General features: G+C 41.9%; 1 protein-coding gene across 1 annotated transcript; it reads right to left on the reverse strand.

Annotated features, from left to right (window-relative positions):
- Positions 1–6,995: 6,995 nt before the first annotated feature.
- Positions 6,996–19,453, reverse strand: hpgd (15-hydroxyprostaglandin dehydrogenase). Its single transcript, XM_037254978.1, has 7 exons — positions 19,032–19,453; positions 18,514–18,637; positions 16,659–16,765; positions 12,805–12,901; positions 10,756–10,832; positions 10,480–10,643; positions 6,996–8,591 (listed from the first exon to the last, which is right to left on the reverse strand). Exons 1-7 carry the CDS (start codon positions 19,122–19,124, stop codon positions 8,468–8,470), a joined length of 786 nt encoding a protein of 261 aa, XP_037110873.1. The 5' UTR covers positions 19,125–19,453; the 3' UTR covers positions 6,996–8,467.
- Positions 19,454–21,335: the final 1,882 nt, after the last annotated feature.

A 21,335-nucleotide genomic window follows, 5' to 3' on the forward strand; every position in this document is an offset into this window, starting at 1 on the left:
ATTGGAATCAACCTCCCATCTATCCAAGACTTGTACCTGTCCAGGACCAGGAAACGTGCAAGGAACATCTCTACAGACTTAGACTTAGACTTAGACAGAACTTTATTGTCATTTTGTCAACACTAGGTGTGTACAAAACGAAATTTCATTGCATACGGCTTTCAACAATGTAGTGGTATTTCGGCTGGTTAAAAAAAAAAAGACATTCTATATAAAAATATGAAATAAGATAATTACCGTAATTTTCGGACTATAAGTCGCGGTTTTTTTCATAGTTTGGGTGGGGGGGCGACTTATACTCAGGAGCGACTTATATACATATATATGTTTTTTTTCACTTTTTTGGGCATTTTATGGCTGGTGCGACTTATACTCCGGTGCGACTTATAGTCCGAAAATTACGGTATAAAGTACAAAGTGCAGCAGTGATAAAGTATGTAAACAGTGCACGAGACAAAAGCAGTATTTACAAGTGTGCAGAGGAATGCTACGTTTGAATGTTCAACAGTCTGACGACAGCAGGGAAAAAACTATTGCAGAACCTGGTGGACCTGCAGCGGATGCTGCGAAACCTCTTCCCAGAGGGCAGCAGGGAGAACAGTCCATGGTGGGGGTGTGATGGGTCACTGATAATATTACGGGCTCGGGACACGCAGCGCTGGGATGACAAGTCCTGAATGGAGGGAAGAGAAGCCCCGATGATCCTCTCTGCTGTCCTCACCACTCTCCTCAGGTTCTTCCAATCGGAGGCGCTGCAACCTCCACACCACACCGAGAGACAGCTTGTCAGAATGCTCTCTATGGTGCTTCGGTAGAACGTCCTCATGATGGGTGGGGGCAGGTGGGCTCTCCTCATCCTCCGCAGGAAGTACAAGCGCTTCTGTGCCCTCTTGACCAGTGTTGTGGTGTTCACAGTCCAGGTGAGGTCGTCTGTGATGTGGACTCCCAGGAATTTAGTGCTGCTGACCACCTCCACAGCTGAGCTGTTGATGATCAGTGGAGCGTGGTGAGGCTGGTTCTTCCTGAAGTCGACGATGATCTCCTTCGTCTTCTCCACATTCAGGATCAGGCTATTTTCTCTGCACCAGCCCACCAACTGCTCCACCTCCTCTCTGTAGTCCAGGTCGTTGTTGTCCCTGATGAGGCCCACCACCGTTGTGTCGTCTGCAAACTTCACGATGTGATTGGTGGTGAACCTGGGGGCGCAGTCGTGTGTCATCAGGGTGAACAGCAGGGGGCTCAGGACGCAGCCCTGAGGGGAGCCTGTGCTGAGGGTGATGACATCTGAGGTGTTCTGTCCAACCCGGACTGACTGAGGTCTGTTGGTGAGGAAGTCTAGCAGCCAGTTCCGAAGGGGGGTGCTGAAGCCCAGGTGTTCCAGTTTTTCCACCAGATGTTGTGGAATGATGGTGTTAAACGCTGAGCTGAAGTCCAGGAACAGCAACCGCACGTGGGTGTTCCTCTCCTCCAGGTGAGCCAGGCTCAGGTGAAGAACGGAGGAGATGGCATCCTCAGTAGAGCGGTTCTGCCGGTAGGCAAACTGGAACGGATCGAATGTTGGGGGGAGTCTGGAGACGATGTGATCTTTGAGCAGCCTTTCGAAGCACTTCATCATGATGGGAGTCAGTGCCACAGGTCTGTAGTCATTCCATGAGGTGATTTGAGGTTTCTTCGGCACCGGAATGATGGAGGCAGCCTTGAAGCACACTGGCACTTTGGCTTGGTCCAGCGAGATGTTAAAAATGTCTGTGATGACACCAGCCAGCTGGCCTGCACATTCCTTGAACACCCGCCCAGGTATGTTGTCGGGGCCTGGGGCCTTACGTGGCTTGACTCTTCTCAGAGTCTTCCACACGTCGGCTGAGTCAAGGCAGAGGGCCTCCTCTTCCTGGTGGGGAACAGTTTTAACTGCAGGAGTGCTGTTTAGTGCCTCAAAACGCCCAAAGAAGTTATTTAGACCATTTAGGAAGTCAGCATCAACCTCACCCACCGGGGGGGAGGGTAAGTTGTAGTCCGTGATCGCCCGTATGCCTTGCCACATGCTCCTGGTGTTATTGGCGTCGTGGAAAAAATCCTGAATTTTCCGACTGTGGCTTCGCTTCGCTAGCCTGATGGCACGGTTCAAGTTGGCTCTCGCTGTCCTCAGTGCCTCCTTGTCGCCAGACTTGAAGGCTGAGTTCCGTGCTCGTAGCGTATGACGTACATCCTCAGTCATCCAGGGTCGTTGGTTGGCTCGGGTGATGATGTTCTTAGTGGTGCTGACGTCCTCGGAGCATTTGTTGATGTAGGCTGACACAGTCATGGCGTACTCATCAATGTCGATCTGATTGTCATATGTTGCTGCTGATTTGAACATGTCCCAGTCAGAGCACTCAAAGCAGTCCTGGAGTGCCTCCATGGCCCCCTCAGACCACACCCTCACCTGCTTCACTGTGGGTTTTGCTCTGATCAGCAGGGGCCTGTATGCAGGGATTAGCATAACAGATAGGTGGTCTGAAGAGCCGAGGTGGGGGCGGGGGGCTGCTCTGAATGCATCCTTTATATTGGTGTAAACCAAGTCCAGAGTGTTCTCTCCCCGAGTTGGAAAATCCACGTGTTGGTAAAAATGAGGGAGAATAGTCTTCATGCTAGCCTGGTTGAAGTCCCCAGCAATGATGAAAACCCCCTCTGTGTGCGTGGATTGCAGCTCACTGATTGTCCGATAGAGAACCCTCATGGCCTCTTTAGTGTTAGCGCTAGGAGGCACGTACACAGCCGTGATGCTAACAACAGTAAACTCTCTGGGCAGGTAGAAGGGTCTGCAGTTAACAGTCAAAAGCTCGATGTCCGAAGAGCAGAAGCTGGCGACAGATCTAGCATTTTTGCACCAGTTGTTGTTGATGTAGACACACAGCCCACCTCCTCGGGATTTACCGCTTAGCTCGCTGTTTCTGTCGGCGCGGAATGTAGCGAGCCCCTCCAGGCTAACGGCGTTGTCCGGCATCGATGAGTTCAGCCATGTCTCCGTCAGGATGAGAGCGCAGCAGTTTCTAACTTCCCTCTTTGAAGAGAGTTCCAGTTTTAGATGGTCCATTTTATTATCCAGTGAGCGGACGTTGGAGAGGAAGATGGATGGAAGCGGCGGTTTGTAGGGGTTAGCTCTAAGCTTAGCCGTTAGCCCACCTCGACAGCCGCGCTTTCGCCGCCGGTCACACCGCCTACGCTTACTCCTCCTCCGGCGTGTGCTGCCCGGCGAGCCCGCTGCGTCGTGAGCTTCTGGGGCTAGCGCCCTAAGCACTCCGAGGCTACGCAAACAGACTAGGGTAGTTGTGGCTACGAGTCCGAAAACACTTGATGACCGTACCTCCAGCAGGCGCTGGCGATCATACACTAATCTACTGGATGGATAAACTAAACTTTGTGTTGTTTGTAGTGTCCTAGGCCAGTGGTCCCCAACCTTTTTTGCACCACGGACCGGTTACGTGTCAGAAATATTTTCGCGGACCGGCCTTTATATAAATAAATATATTTATATATTTATTATTTAAATATTTATATATATAAATAGGATGAAATAAAATGATACGACTGGCATAAAAACAAATATAAACCACATAAAAATAAAACGTTGAATTCGTGGGAGCACCGAGCTCTTTTCTCAGAAATGAGCCGTTCCCATCTAGGCGTAATCGGAGACAATGACACCCGAAGTGGTTACGGTTTGTCTTTAAATGCAGGATGCTTGGTCTCCATGTGCCGAAGCAGGTTTGAAGGCTTCATTGCCTCGTTAGCTAGCCTTTCGCCACATATGCGGAGTGAACTTGGCGCGTCAGAGTCACCTGTGGCGATAAATCCATATTTTAAGTAGGACTCCAGAAATGTTCTTTTAAATGCAGCTTTCCTTTTCTTAGAAGTCGTAGCCTCTTCTTCTTCAGTGTCCTCATTGGACGTTTTTCCCTTTCCGAAGAAGCTTTCCAAACTTCTCCGTTTCTTGCTCATTTTTGCTTGCCTCGCGGGCTTGACTGTGGTGACATGTCACGTGACCGAGACGAGCGCCCTGTGTCAAGAGTCCTTATTTTTCAGATGCACTGACAGATGTAATTGGGAGAGATTCGCCAAATTTTTTATATTTTTCGAAATAAATTCTTACTCATTTTTGCTAGCTTTGCGGGCTCGACTGGGGAAACATGTCACGTGACCGGGACGAGCGTCTTAATCTGAATGAATTGATCGTCAATGAAAAAAAAAAAAAATTTTTTTTTTTTTTCCTGTGCGGCTCCGCGGCCCGGTACCAAGTGACCCACGGACCGGTACCGGTCCGCGGCCCGGTGGTTGGGGACCACTGTCCTAGGCGACATATTTTGTGAAAATCCTCGTCGATTGTTGAGACCCGTAGCGGCCGCGGCCAACTGGGGTGACGCCATCTTGGAACAGACCCTTCTCACCCAGGTTGCAGTCTGTTTGAACTACTCCCCTCCGGACGGCGTTATAGAGCTCGGTACGCCAAAACCAGCAGACACCGAGACAGCTTCTTCCCCCAGGCTGTTGCTCTGATGAACTCACACCACTCATAGAGTCTCAGAGGCATTACTGTGCAATAACATCCTGCTCTTCACACCTTTTGAATTTGTCTACACTGTTTTTGCCATTATTCACATGTCCTGAGTGTTGTTAGTCACCTATATGTTGAACAGAGGGTGTGTTTTACCGAAGTCAAATTCCTTGTTTGGCACGCTCAAACATGGCGAATAAAAACTCTTGAATCTTGAATCTTGAATATATATATATATATAATATGTATATATATATATATATATATATATATATTTACACACATATACAGTATATATATATATATATATTTACACACACACATATATATATATATATATATATATATATATATATATATATATATATTTACACACACACATATATATATATATATACATATTATAATAATAATATATATATATATATATACCGTAATTTTCGGACTATAAGTCGCTCCGGAGTACAAGTCGAATCAGCCATAAAATGCCCAAAAATATGAAAAAAATATATATACGTAAGTCGCTCCGGAGTATAAGTCGCATTTTGGGGGGCAATTTATTCGACAAAATCCAACACCAAGAACAGTCATGAACGAGCAACAACAGGCTAAACGATAGGTATGCTAACGTGACATAAACACAAACGAAGAGCTGAGAACGGCTTTATATGATTATAAAGTACCGTTTTTTTCCATGTATAATGCGCCCCCATGTATAATACGCACCCTAAAAATGGCATGTCAATGCTGGAAAAAAGCCTGTACCCATGTATAATACGCACCCAAATTTTGACTTTATTTTTTATTTATTTATTTATTTATTTATTTATTTTTAAGTCCCAATGATCGTCACACACGCATCTGGGTGTGGTGAAATTTGTCCTCTGCATTTGACCCATCCCCGTGTGATTTTGATCCATCCCCTGGGGGAGAGGGGAGCAGTGAGCAGCAGCGGCGCCGCGCTCGGGAATCATTTGGTGATCTAACCCCCCAATTCCAACCCTTAATGCTGAGTGCCAAGCAGGGAGGCAATGGGTCCCATTTTTATAGTCTTTGGTATGACCCGGCCGGGTTACTTAAGTCCGTAAACGTAAAATTATTTCAGAAAAAAGATCATCTTTGGGAACAACCGGATGTTATTCTGCCGGTCAGTATCACTGCGCATGCAGTAGCAAACTCGATAGCGAAGAAATATGTGAGACTCTCAAGCAATGTTCCCTCTAAGCTGCGCGCGTGCGCAATCGCGCAACCCCCCCCCCCCCCCCCCCCCGAAGCGAAGCGAGCTGCATGAAACCCGGCAAAGAGCGAGCCGCGGGTTGGCCACCTGATGTTGCTCACAGTAGTCCTCAGTTTGCTCAGGGAGCTTGTGTGTATGCCCAGATACATGAAAAATTAGAGGGAACATTGGCTCAACGGGATCACCAATATTTGAGTGATGTTCCAGTTATTTATCACAATTATTTATTATTATAATAATAATATATATAATAATTATTTATTTATTATTCACAATTGTCATGGTGATCTTTCTGGTGATTTCTTAACTAGGCTGGATGTATTTTTTTTGTTGCCGTTTTCTCCGACTGCCCAGAAAGGCACCACCGCGATCAGTTAGGTTAAAATGAAAAGAGAGGAAAGTGACGTTGTAAAGAACCATCCGTGACAAGATTTTCTTCAAACATTGTTGTACCATGATTTTCTTAAAAAAAAAAAAAAAAAAGAAATTTAAAAATAAATTAAAAAAAATTGTACCCATGTATAATGCGCACCCCAGATTTTAGGACAATAAATTAGTTAAATTCTGCGCATTATACATGGAAAAAAACGGTAAGTCGCTCCTTATTATAAGTCGCCCCCCCACCCAAACTATGAAAAAAACGCGACTTATAGTCCGAAAATTACGGTATATATAATGTGTGTGTGTGTGTGTGTGTGTGACATATTTTTGTCAATATAATATATTATATTATATTTTATATAATACCTATAATAAAAGGTATTATATAATAATAGATAATTATTATTATTATTATTATTATTATATATATGTATATATAATTATATATAATTATATATACACTACCGTTCAAAAGTTTGGGGTCACAAAATTGTTTGGGTGACCCCAAACTTTTGAACGGTAGTGTATATATTTATTTAGATAATTATTTATAGATTATATATATAATCTTCTGTGTAAAAAATCTTATAATATATATGTATACTTATATTCATAGATTATATATAATCTTATACAAATATAAGATATAATTTATAATATTTAATTCATAATATTTTATTATAATAATATTTACACTACCGTTCAAAAGTTTGGGGTCACCCAAACAATTTTGTGACCCCAAACTTTTGAACGGTAGTGTATATATATATATATACACACATATATACGTATATATAACAAATATAGGCTTACAGGTGTATTAAATAAGTACATACATGAGCTGTCAAGGTGTCATGGTCTTGATTTTATTTCATTTGCTTCCACCTGCTCCAAAGCTTTAATAACTTTTGATTTTCTCTTTTAGTCTCCAAGCACAACTCTGGCAGCTGCCCCCTTTGCATACATGCATATGAGGATAAGGTAAAACAACATCAACAAACAGTATATTCAAATGTCAATTATCACTGCTCAATGTGTGGTAATTGGCAGCAAACATCCTTCTAAGTCAAAACACAAATGCAAACAATCCCACATGGTTTTTGTGCAAATATTACTTAGGTAATAATAGTTAGTTACAGTTGTGACACTACTTAATTACAGAAGCTTCATGATTGACTATAATGGATATATATCAGCATATATATATCAGCAGTAGTGCTTCTTCCTGGTTTTAAAAGAAGAGAGAAGAAAACAACAAGGACGAAGAAGAAGACGACAACCAAGAAGATAACGACGACCAATAAGAAGCAGCAGAGGAGGAACAGGCATGGCCATCAAACTTGATTTTAAAGGTTGAACGTCGCATTAATCCACCAGGATTGTACCCTTGGCTAAAATGCATGGCAGGAGTCTTGTTCTGGTAAGCCATTTTAGGATCAAATAAAAAGATTTTAACTGAAGTTTTAGCCAACGTTCCGTTGTATTAGTCTGTTGCCGGCGGGCAGAAGACACTCCTCACAGAGCCTGCGGCTCGCTATTTATTCTTCATTTTGCATTTTAAAAGGTAAAATTATTAAGTGTATCAAGTTTTAGAGGGAAAAAATTTAAATAAAAAGCCAACCTCAACTTCGCGGATTTCACGTATTGCGGGCATTTTCAGGAACGAAACCCGCGCGATAATCGAGGGAACACTATTTATACAAGCACCCTAAAAGATAAATGCTATAAGACCCTTCAAACCTAGCACAACTGGCGCAATTTGCCAATGATGAGTGGGCCAAAATACCCGCTCAGAGGTGTATGTCTCATTGAAAGTTCATTGTAGTCATTACTTTATCAAGTCATATTTGTCATCTTTTTTGTCCAGGCCAATTTCATGCATTTGGTTTTCAAAATAATTCTGATGAAACAATTCAAAACTAATATCTGATTTTCATTGTCTATTTTGCACTCCATTTGAATGTATTACTTTTGTCAGATTCTATGACCACTGTGGTTTTTTGGGTGGTGGAATAGCGGCCGGAGGTCCATTGTATTGCACTTTTGGTTTTCTGAAGGTTGCATTGGTAATAAAGCTAGTACTGCATTAATTCTGTTATTTTGTCATAGAAATTAGTTCCTTTATTTGTATTGACATATTTAAGTAATGTTCAAGCCACGTTGTGCACTAGAATCCAAACATTTGTGGGTTCTATACTGATAGGATTCCCACCACATGTCCTGACATATCAGACTGTTATGTTCCAGTCTTTCAGGTTACAGCTTTGTACCACTGCTCTCTTCAGCTCTCCAGCACGGGGTAATCCATTATGCAATGGTCAAGCAGACATGGGTTCATAAGTGTGGAAGTGGATTCCTTTGGAGCATGTAATCTTCATCACTGCACCGTTTAGGCTGGTGTCGTTAATCAATCTCATCATACCTTCTGCGATCATTGATGGCCTGGAGATGAGGAAGGAGATTGGTATTAAATGACATTTAAAAAAAACAAAAAAACACTTAGATTAGCATAGACGAGAGCAGGCATGTCTAGCTCCCGTCCTGAAGGGACACTGTCCGACCTGTCTTCTAAGATCCCCTGCTGCAAGACACCTGATTCAAATAATGAATTCATCAGCAAGCTCTGATGAAGCTTGATCATGGAAAACAGGCAGGACAGCAGCACTCCAGGACTCAGTTTGGACACCCCTGCGCTGGTCTGGTTTAATCACTGGTACTTCTCTGGAGAGGCCTTTTTACTATTAAAAAGCTTTGCCAACATCTTGCACTACACCATAAAATACTCCCCAAAATAGCAACTGTTATATCAGCCTCAAATATGGATTGGTGCTTGTAGTGTGTTTGACTTTCTTATTTAAACAATGTTCATCATCACCTCTGACACTACTGGTTCACTGATCTTCTTTAATGTGAGTAATTTAGTGTCACAAGCCACTTGTTGGCTGATTATAACTACACTATACATGAATTTCCTCAAAGACAAAACATCCTCCCAACTCCAAACAACATAAACAACTTGACAAACAGGAATCTAAACAGAATAGGGTAAAAAAAAAAAAAGCCCTCTGTGCTGTCTTCCATGCATTTCAACAAATGGTTTAACTACATCTTTAAGAACTATATCTGGATTTATTGTCAGCCTTTTGATGTCCTGTATTCAAAGAACATATTGCGAGCGGAGTTAATTCATAGGCCACAGATTCATACATTTTCATTTCAACCCAATTTTCTGTCAACCAAGACATCACACACGAAGGCCGTATTTTTCTACACTAGCGACTGTACGCTTGCCGTAAAATCAGATGTAGCTTCATTCATGCCAGCGCAAGTCTGGTTAAGCATTTTTGGGCCATCTGGCCATCAACTCATCTGGCAATTTGGTAAAAGAAAGAAGTCTGTGTTTGGCATAGAAATGGACGCATCATCATTTTAATGCTGGGACAATGGTTTAGTTTGGCATGTTTGTGAATTTGTTGACACTCTATACCTCACTGGGTCTTCCTGGCGTGCCTCAGGGGCATTTTGCAATTTGGCAACAAAAAATAGACAACATTTAAGACAGGGAGCTTTATTTCGATGCGCAGGTGGTCTAACACAATTTTGGTGTATTTAATTGAGGTGCAGGCAGCCAAATTTGGTGCTCTGCGGTTGTTCATGGTGGACATCATGATATTTCATTTAGAAATATGACGACAGCGTGGGACACTCTCTCTAAATCATTGTAGAAATCCATTGATTGAAGAAATTATTATCATTATCATCTCAAATATATTTTATTAGCATTGCCTTCAGTATTAAAAGGAGAGGGGGGCTGGCATCCACAGCGCCCACACCCCCACCACAATTTCAAAATTCCCGGTCAACGTACATGAATTAAGTGCACGTTGATCGGCTGATCAAGAAAAGATTACCATAATGTCAGGCACGACGTACTCGGGTTTGTGTGTCGAACACCCCAATTTTGATGCAAATGAAGAACATCACATTAATGTGCAGGGAAAAGTCTACTTCCATCCAACAATGGCGCGCACACACACAGGCCTGCTGGGTGAGAGGCCTGGTCCTGAGGTCCACCACAATAATATAATTTTCCTTAAATTCTTTCTTGTACAATTAAAATTAAATGATTAACTGTAAAAGCAGCAATTTAAGATGATTGTTCCGTAACTACTTTTATTTCTATTAAATCAAAATAAATGGTCCGCTACTATTTCAGAAGAGACTGTTCAAGCTTAATTGTTCCCCTACATTCCATTACAGTTGGTAATCGCATGATTACAGAATGAATTACAACTTATATGTTTGCATGTGTTATGGAAGGCATACTCACTGTAAAACTCCAAACTTGTTCATGCTGCGCTTGAAATCATCCTTGAATTTGACAAATTTTCCCATGTTTTCCTCCTGTTCTACTGAGTGGAGCAGAGGAGTGTCGACAAAGGCAGGACACAGCACATTGATGCGCACGCCGTAGTCGCTCTGCGAAGATGCATCCTGTAAAATATGACAGTGATGTCCCACCGTAGACAGCACTCAAAGTATATGTTTGGTTTACATGACTAGCTCCTATCTAGCTACTAATAGTGCATTTGAGTCTTCTACTTACGGCCATAACCCTGGTAAAACCAATGACTCCATGTTTTGTGGCTGTGTAGACAGGCTGGTGAGGAGAGTGCAGGAAGGCTGTAGCAAAACGATGCATAAAAGACATAGCCATATTAATGTTAATTAAACATATGGCAATAATCTAAACAAAATATCAACAGCTACTCCTTCAGCCATCACCTTATTATGGCGGAGGGGTTTTTGTGTCTCTACGTTGTTGTGTTTTTATGCCTTTATGCCTAGGTGAAAAACCAGACAAAGCATGGCTTAATAACCCCAAAGTAAAGATATTCATTGGGCCATATTTTGTTTCGCCTGGACGTGGATCACCAAGGCCCTTCCCTGATGCTAAGCCCGAAAGTTGGCGGAGGGGTTTTGTGTCTCTACGTTGTTGTGTTTTTTATTCTTTATGCCTCGGTGGAAAACCAGACAAAGCACGGCTTAATTAAAGTTAAAGTTAAAGTCCCAATGATCGTCACACACACATCTGGGTGTGGTGAGATTTGTCCTCTGCATTTAACCCATCCCCGTGTGATTTTGATCCATCCCCTGGGGGAGAGGGGAGCAGTGAGCAGCAGCGGTGCCGCGCTCGGGAATCATTTGGTGAGCTAACCCCCCAATTCCAACCCTTAATGCTGAGTGCCAAGCAGGGAGGCAATGGGTCCCATTTTTATAGTCTTTGGTATGACCCGGCCAGGGTTTGAACCCACAACCTTCCAGTCTCAGGGCGGACACTCTACCACTAGGCCACGGAGCTGGTACCCCAAAGATGAAGAAATCCATTGGGCTATATTTTGTTTCGCCTGGATGCGGATCACCAAGGCCCTCCCCTGATGGAGTTGACTGAGGAAAATTAACCAAATGGGGTCATATGTGAAAAGTAAACCAGTTTCACCACTCCACTGTCGATTCAGGTCCTTGGAGAAAGTCATACTACTCCATATATGTTGACTACCTACAATAGTTAGTTTCCCCATTTATATAGTTTACCGTATTTTCCGCACTATTAGGCGCACTTAAAAACTTAGAATTTACTCCAAAAACCCCAGTCCGCCTTTTAATGCAGAGCGCCTTATATATGGATCAATTGATGAATTTGTTGATTCATATTGGTTGTACACAGCGCTCTGCCAAAATGTTCCAGTACGTTTTAGTACGGCTAGTAAATTACAAGGTCGCATCGCTTCCCAGCATTACGGCAACCGTGGTCAGGGGGCGTCACTGAATAGCTGTACCCGCGAGGCTATTTCATTTCAAAATAGGCTGTTCCGTTAATGTCTTTTGTATACCCAGTCTGTGGTATGGATACTGCTGGGGCCTGAATTTCCCCACCCCTGGGGATCAATAAATATTCAATCAATCAATCAATCAATAAGCAGCACCAATGTGTTAAATCAGTCTTTAGTCGGTTCCGATCACTTTTATGGGAGAGAGTTTGAGAAACGTGATTGTTTACAGGGGGCTGCCACGACACTTTGCTGAGGCTCATGGGAGTCTGCGAGCTGAGGCTCATGGGAGTTTGCGCGTGGCTAATGCTATAATGATAGCTGCTATACGCACGAGGCTATTTCATTTCAAAATAGGCTGCACCGTTAATGTTTTGAGTAAATTTACAGATCGATATGGAAGGGAAACATAGGTAAGCAGTACCAATGTGTTAGATCGAACTTTAGTCAGTTCCGATCATTTTATAGGAGGTAGTTTGAGAAACGCGATTGTTTACAGGGGGCAGCCACGACACTTTGTCTCCCTTCTGCAACACACCTGATTCAAATCATCGGGATGGTTATCCAGCTTCTGTAGAACTTGCTGATTATCCAACCATTTGAATCAGATGTGTCGCACCAGGGGAGACATAGAAAACATGCAGGACACCGGCAGACCCCGAGGACCAGAATTGGTAACCCCTGATCTAGTGAGTTAATGTCTGCGTATGAATTTGATTTGTGAAAAATTTAATTTGCTCTTGAAGGTAAAAAAAATGGTGGCAGTGCAAGCTATTTGTCCGCATGTGACAGTGTGCACAATATAGTGTGTAACTGTTTAGTACCTGCCATAGAAGAAACATTGATGATTGTGCCTCCTTCCTTGCCATGCTCCTTACTCATATGTTCTAGAGCCAGGTAGGTCCCATTTATGACAGAAGTCTGTAACAAAATGGACAACTTCATCATGGTGACATTCTTCACAACAGACGTGTGGCACACAAGGAGAAATAAAAATCTTAAAAAATAATTTAATTACCGTAATTTTCGGACTATAAGTCGCGTTTTCTTTCATAGTTTGGGTGGGTGGGCGACTTATAATAAGGAGCGACTTATGTTTTTTTTCAAAAAATTTCCCCCCCAAAAAAAGTGAAACCGCGATGTAGCAAGGGATTACTGTAATTTGAATTTCAAGTGACGTCAGCAGCGTGACGGACGTCAGCAGCGCGACGTCAGCAGCGCGACGCGGCGCGGCGGTTGTTTACAAAAAGGACAAAGATTGATCACGGGATGACGAAGATGACGAAGGGCCCCACGTACTATCGGCATCATTAGCGGCTTTGTTTCTAAGTGACACGGAGGACGAAGAGTTTGAAGGATTTAAGGATTTGGAGTGAAACAGAAGGTTTGAAAAACTGTTATGGCTTTTACTACTCTACGGAGCTCTCTTTCACCTCCGTGGATAGAAGTCGGGGGCCGGCGCTCGGCCGGGTGGCTGTCCGGGGACGGTGGATGGGGCTCGGTCATGGCTTTTACGCACGCCCGGTCCTATTCTATGGATCTCTCTTCCACCTCCGTGGCTGTAAGTCCACGCTGCCACACGCCTGGAAGTTTGTTTTGTTAAATAAAGAGCCGTTTACCAAACCCACGTCTTTCCTTGTACTTTGTTCACGCTACAATATAGTTATATACTAGATCTGTGGAATAACGACGAGGCTGACGTCAGGGCGCACGCGCGGCGTTGTTGACAAAGGACGAGGAATTTGATCGATGGATTTAATGATTTAGAGTGCACAGATGGTTTGATAATATTATTGCTTATATAATAGTTATTTGATATCTAATTTATATATATCGTTATATGGGCCTGTCGAATATTTTGAAGTGCAAGCGCCGCGCACCCATTGTTGACATAAAGGACGATCGATGGATTTAATGAATTGGAGTGACACAGATGGTTTTATAAACGTGTTATTTATGTAATAGTTATTTGAATAATTCTGAATGTTACGTCAGGCCCGTTCTCAGCTCTTTGTTTGTGTTTGTCACCTTAGCATACCTATCGTTTAGCCTGTTGTTGCTCGTTCATGTCTGTTCTTGGTGTTGGATTTTGTCAAATAAATTGCCCCCCAAAATGCGACTTATACTCCGGAGCGACTTATATATGTTTTTTTTCACTTTTTTGGGTATTTTATGGCTGATGCGACTTGTACTCCGGAGCGACTTTTAGTCCGAAAATTACGGTACATGTTAATCAAAATTGGAACATTTGGTTCAAACATGGTAACAACTTAGGAGCGGTTTTACATCCTTCCTAGCACATACCAAGAAAATCCAATAGAACATCAGATAAGTCCCCTGGAAAACAATCCCTGCTTATGTTTGTTGATGAGGAATTTCCTCCTCTTAATTAGCTCAGCAGTCAAAGATGGTAAAGAAAGATAAACATTTCTGCTCTCGGTGCTCAGCCAAATTGCAGAATTACAATTACTTTGCAGTCATACAATAGATCACGAGAGAGACTCCTCTTTTTTCCTTCTCAGGTATTTTTCTGTGTGGATCCATTCCCGAGCTCCACAATGCATCACATGAGGCACGTGGACGGAAAATTGATGTGTTAAAACTGAAGACTATTGCTCTACCTAGTTGTCTGTCCAGAATAGAACCTCTGGATTTGCATTATTATGATCTTTGGTGTTGAAATATCACATACAAAATGCTTAATTACAAATTATTTTATGTTTTGAGGACATAGGCATATTTATAGAAAAAAATGGTGAGTGCAAAGCTGATGATTTGTTATCGTAACATTTCACTTTCAACGAAACCTTTATAAATCTCCCAGAGAGTCTAAACATTGCTTTTTTATTTTGTTTGCTCGGCAGAATTTGTACAGTGCTAAATCATCCCTGGCTCCCAAAAAAGTGTCACTCCTGCTCCCGAGGCTGTGTGAATGACAAACTAAGAGTTGACAGCATTATGCCTCTGGACAAAGAATTGGCAGGAACAGGAAATTAGTCAAGCCACACAAAGGAAATGTAACTCCAAACAGCACTAAAATAATCGAGAAACAAGTTTAATGTACACAATCGTTCATGAATTCATTTAAATCACATTTTAAAGGCCGCTCCTCTGGTGAATATGATGACCATCTACTCAAAACACTTCACTGTAAAAGCTTTTCTAATTCACTCGCTGGGTAGCTGTAGTTGGTTTACTTACTTTACTCATTTGGACCCAGCAGACTTGGTCAGAGATTGAATTTGGGTGGTCTGAAGATCTGAAGCTGACTGCCTATTTGAAGTGTACTAAAGCTCAACTAAAGTTAAAGCAACATAATACTGAAAATTGATTGTCCTTCATTTGATTAGGCTGTATATGAACATTAAATTAGTAATGCAAGTATCAATGGGAACTGATTCCCTGTAAAAAAAAAGTTAAATTTGATTAAGTATCAAAATAATGACATAACCTGCGCAGCATCCGTTTGACCTGTTTTGACATAGTAAAATGGCACACGGCACTGTTCTTTTTTTGTTTCCTGGCACTGTTCTTTTTTTTTTTTCCTGGTTTATTTTGCTGTAGAATGTCATACTGCATCAATAAGTGCTGCCATGATTCAGATAGCACTCCTAAAACCGTAAGGTGTCATGTTCTCATTTACAGCGGCAGTGGTTGGCAAAGGCAGCTAGCCTGTCAGCCTCCACTGTAGGTCAGGGAGGCCCAATTCCGATTCTCAAGAGCCCCTATCCAGCCTGTTTTAGGTGTGTCCCTTCTCCTAGACACCTGATTTAATAGATCAGCTAATCATCCAGCTTTGGGAAAGCTTGATAACTAGGGGTGTAAATCGCGGGTTTTGTCACGATACGATATCATATCGATACAAAGATGCACGATACGATATTTGCCGATATCTTAAAGCCTGCTGTGATTCATTCATGATACATCACGATATAGTGCTCCACGATCGATATTTACTTTTTTATTTTATTTTTTTAAATAAAAAATATAGAACAATATCCTGATTTATAACAATTCATACGCAAAATCAACAAGGTACTGCAAACTCTTTATTTAGGAAATTACAAGAGTATTGTAGTATACAAAGTGCTTATTTTAACACTGAACTTTATCAAATTCCTATATTTTTTCTCATATAAGTAAAGAAAAATGAATATTCTTTCTTTTTTTGTAATACCATTAACTTTAAAGTGCATTACTGAACTATTTATTTACAATAATTTTAATTGTCCGTTGAGCCATCTTTTCTTTGGAATCCAAAGTGCTTCCAAACGAATGACTTGAAGCCCAAAGGGGAGCGAATTTCCTCGTCTTCTTGGACACTAGCCATAGCACCAGCCCAGGAGCCGCGTAGTTGTCGGCTCCCCTTTCACGTGCCTGCTCTGCTCACAAGACAACACGCCGCGTACTGCTCCCGGAAAGAGGAAGCAAGCAACAATGAACTGGATTTCAAAATAAAGTTGCGTCTAATAAATCGTAGAGCATTATATCGATTAATCGATGTGTATCGATGAATCGTTACACCCCTATTGATAACGATTCAGATTTGTAGTCTGTTGAGTGAATCAATATTTGGAAGCTCACAAATGTACTTTGCGGGGATTCTAAGGAGTACATTGAAGTTTGCAGTATTAGTTAGCAAAATAAATAAACTCCACACCTATTATCATCACCTCACCAAGTTCACTTGAATGGTCTTCTCCCAGTTCTTTTCATTGTTGATTCCAGCATTGTTGATGACAATGTCTAGATGACCAAACTGGTCGACGGTGCTCTGGAAGGCATCTAAATGACAGAAATCAAATGGCATGAGTGAATGCTTTAAGACATTTGTATAACAAGGGATAAAACCTGACACGGGCTCTTATTATAACAATCGTTTAATGCAGGGTTTCTCAAACTATGTCAAGAGGAGCAGAAAAATAGTACTTTTATGATTCTTTTTCCATCAAAGAAAAATTAACTTTGACAAGATAGTTGTGGAATTTTTTTGTTAAATTCCATCAGTTTATGTACTCGTTCACTTTCGAAAAACAAATATGAATGGAACGCGTTTGTGATGTGACACACATGCACACAAAGCAAGACGCCGAATGACAAGTACAAAAGACGACCAGCAGTGTTTAGCCTCCATAGAGGCTCATGCTATAGAGGAGGTCAAAATAGGTAGGGAAAATTAGGTGAGGCTTTTTGATCTCTTTTCCTGAAGACCTCTACTAAAGATGACATCACATCACGATTGCCGCATGATGAATGAACCACGTATGACTTCTCATTGCAATACACAGGTCAAGTGGATAGTTTTCATTTTTTCTCCAAAGGAAAAAAGCTACTACTTGTATGTTGTTGATCACTAGCTTTAGTTTTTCTCTTAATCGTGATAGTGTAGATAGGATAAATTCGCTGCAAAACAGGGCTGGATGGTTCACAGCTCGCTTCAGCAGAATGCAGCAAAAATTAAGAAAGTAAAAAAGTATGAATCGTAGCCCCTAACAGCTTAGCTTCTATTCACTTAGAATCACTTTCTGGTGATTTCTGGTGACTGTTGATAGCTTTGTAACCCATTCCTTCTTTTATTACCGAAGAACATATCTAAACTTGGTCCACGATAGCTCATTTTGAACTAGAAATGATCTTTTATGCTTTCTCTCCTTATATCTTCAACGTTTCTCTTCAGCTGTCTAAACCACACGTCATCTCCAGTTAGTTCAGAACGGTGTCGTTGTACTGTCTCCCTTTTTATTCAAGGATTCAGTACATTTTCAGTCACTTAAGGACCCGTCAATGGCTTTTTCGTGCACAAATCCCTCCCACAGCGAGCCACCAGTTTGTTTATATCCACATGTGAACAGACAGATCAGGTTTCATCAACAACTGACGAGGTGGTAAAACCTGCATGTGTCAATCGCGGCTGCATTCCACACTTGGCCAACACACAATCAGAAACAAACACACCTGACTTCAGAAAAGTTATCTTTTCAACACATACTAATTGACAGCAGTCACACATTTAGAAGCAACGTCAAACAGCATTCCACAGTTGGTAACCTGCAGGGTTTTGCGGTGTCACACATGGAAAGCACTTTCCTTTTGCTCCCTCGAAGGCGCATTTCCCCATATACAGTGCACAATGTTCAAAATAACGCACTGTCGAACCAACAGCAGAAATGCAGCGAAACAAGCAGTCATGTGACTACGTACAAGACCAGACAAGCTTCATTTGAACTGAACTCTGATTGCTGCTTGTCAGCGAGATCCTCAAGTGACCGGATTGTCACAGCTTGTCTGTGGCAGCTGTTCTCACACTCTCAATGTAACCGTCAGCATATGCAAGCATAGAAGCAAGGAAACGCTCCTGGAAAATGTTTGTAAAGCCTCTTGGAAAGTCGGAAATCATTTACCAATCCGAGACTTTTTATGAATTCGCTATCGTGTTGGGCTAAAACCATAGGAGCAAAAATTAGACTTTTCTATTATGGGATAACTATATGAAATGTTCCCTATTATACTATGTCACTCCCACAAGCTGTTACCTCTCAGTGAGTCACCATTGGAAACATCACACTGAATAAAAGTGCTGCTGTCAGCTCCAAATTCCGTGTCCAGTTGTTTCTTGCACTCGTCACCACAGGTCTTGTTCAGGTCAACAACAGCCACCTAAAGGACACAAAAGCTTGAAGGAAAACATCAAAAGGACTCTGCTGATGTTTTTGTTTGTTTGTGTAAAATAAATACACTCGACTGCCAATCAGTCTCAGGTAATGTTGTCAGTACTTCAGCCAACAATCCCCCAGACCGTTTCATCAAAAAAGTCACTTTCATGTAATGATCATTCTATGACAGTTATGCAAATTGGCACACAGAATCTGTGCCACCAGGTGAAACCAAAGCAGTTCGGTCAAAACAGGTTGTGCAGCAAAAGATAAGAGTCAAGACAGTTGTGCAAGAGCTGTCTATTCAGGGAAACACAATCGGTTTCATGGCAATGTTCCGACAGTGTGAGAAATGGTCAAAGTGATGACAAGAAGCGGTTAGACAGATCAGGACTGACCTTAGCTGAGCTCTGTAGGAGGGACTGGACTACGGCTCTCCCGATGCCCTGAGCTCCCCCGGTCACCAGAGCCACCCTCCCATTCAGAGACATGATCCTATACACTTTGGCTTCTCTGTGTCAACCTATCGCTCACTTTGAATTTTTTCTTTTTTGCTGTCCACCTACCTGAGGACTCTCATACCTATCTGACTCCTTCTCTGTCTTTGAACACACTCGGAGGCTCGCTCAGTATTCCGTCTGTTTCTACTCTTTTGGTTGGGTATTGCTTTCCCTCCCCCTTTTCACTGTCTCCCTCTCTCCTTCTGCATATCAGTCCAAACAAATACTGTGTGTGTGTGTGTGTGTGTGTGTGTGTGTGTGTGTGTGTGTGTGTGTGTGTGTGTGTGTGTGTGTGTGTGTTTGTGTGTGAGTGCGTGCGTGCGCGAGTGAGTGAGCGCGTCATATAGTCTAAGTAAACTGTTGGATAATAATTACAGATTTATTCAACAGTTGTACCTGCCCTCCTAACTCCACCTATTTCCTTCCCCACCCCTTTCTCAGCACTCTTTCACGCTTCTCATTTTCACATTCAAAATGTACGGGATATCCTACAACTGAGTACAACCATTTGGATCCAGTATTACGTAACTATCTGCATTTCCCATCTGGAAAGACTTCTTCCAGATTGTCCAATAAAGTAACTAAGATAACCCATATTTGAGTGTGGTTCCTCCAGGGATGCTTTAGAAAGAGGATTCGTCATTGACAGCGTTGAACTCACCCAGGTTATGGGACAAAGGAGAAGCAGTGGGTGCAGGATTTCACTCCAGTGTTTGGTAAACGTTGCATTACATCGAGTAACAATGGGCTTGAACAGATGCCGTGTAAACATCTACAACTCGGAGAAGGAGGAGACCAGGAGCTCTATTTACTACTATTCACTTGAATACGATTTATATTTTGGGTGTATCAGTTTTAACCTTGTTTGAAAAGAACCCTATTATAACAAAAGACTTGTCGTTTTAACAACAATGCTATTGGATAATAAAAACTAACCAGTTAATTTTCCAGTTTGATAAATTATCCTGTTTCACCTCACACATCTTTCAATACAATTTTTTACAGTCACAATTTACAATGACCGCTATAATAATCAATAATATTTGGTCATTTTGCCTTCACAGCCACATGCTTTCAGTATGTCCTATGGCCACTAGAACCACCCTTTAAACACATTCTACAGATTCACACCACACCGGGAGGGTTATGTAACGACTTATTGATGTATTAAATCTATCATGATCTGTCATACAACTTAGTCAGAGGAGCAATTCCCATCAAAACACTGTAGGGAGAGCCCTGCAGCAATAATTTGACAATTCAATCCATTCATCCATCTTTTTTGACTGTGACGTCGCATTTGCTTATAATGTGTACAAAGATTGTGATTTTAGCAACTCCCGTGTTTTTTCCATGCATAATGCGCAAAATTTAACAAATTTATTGTCCTAAAATCTGGGGTGCGCATTATGCATGGGTACAACGATTTTTGAAGAAAATCTCCCTCGAAATAAAACTTGAAATCACACCTTTCTTCTTGTTTGTTGTCAATCGCGCATCACATTCAGCCATCCTGCCCAACACACTTAGTCAGTAAAATTCATAATTGACGACACATCGTTTGATGCGATGGTGCAATCCTTGATGGTGTATTATTGTCAAATATTGTTTGTTTTTTAATCTCCATCGCAGACCGGATATCATACGGAGGCCGCCATGACAGTATGCGCAGAACGGATGCGCAAGACACGTCAGCTACTATATAAAGAGCGAGTTCAGTTCTCTACCTATTAGTTTCAATTCACAGTTTAATTCGCAGTTTCAATCAGCAAATAACAAAATGCGTATTACAGGTAATATTTTATTTCACAACACTTTGCCTTGTTCCTTTCTTCTCTGCTGTTCACTTCAAACACGCTCCATACGAACACAATGCTCTCGTATCAGACGCTTGCTCGATCACCTGCTCGTTTGCTGTCACAATGTACCCTACACAAATCCGAAACATTTCTTCGCTATCAAGTTTGCTAGCGCATGCGCAGTGATACTGACCGGCAGAATAACATCCGGTTGTTCCCAAAGATGATCTTTTTTCTGAAATAATTTTACGTTTACGGACTTAAGTAAGAGTCAAAATGTGGGTGCGTATTATACATGGGTACAGGCTTTTTTCCAGCATCGACATGCCATTTTTAGGGTGCGTATTATGCACGGAAAAAGACGGTAAGCACTATAGAAAACAAATGAATGAAAGCAATATGG

Source organism: Syngnathus acus, chromosome 1 (genome assembly GCF_901709675.1).
Source record: "Syngnathus acus chromosome 1, fSynAcu1.2, whole genome shotgun sequence".
Taxonomy (NCBI): domain Eukaryota; kingdom Metazoa; phylum Chordata; class Actinopteri; order Syngnathiformes; family Syngnathidae; genus Syngnathus; species Syngnathus acus.

Coding starts and splice junctions, on each gene's coding strand:
- hpgd (XM_037254978.1), bottom strand. CDS start 19,124: ATGTCTCTGAATGGGAGGGTGGCTCTGGTGACCGGGGGAGCTCAGGGC. Junction 16,766..18,513: donor CAATGGTGACTCACTGAGAG/GTAACAGCTTGT, acceptor TCTGTCATTTAG/ATGCCTTCCAGAGCACCGTC. Junction 12,902..16,658: donor AGACCATTCAAGTGAACTTG/GTGAGGTGATGA, acceptor ATTTTGTTACAG/ACTTCTGTCATAAATGGGAC.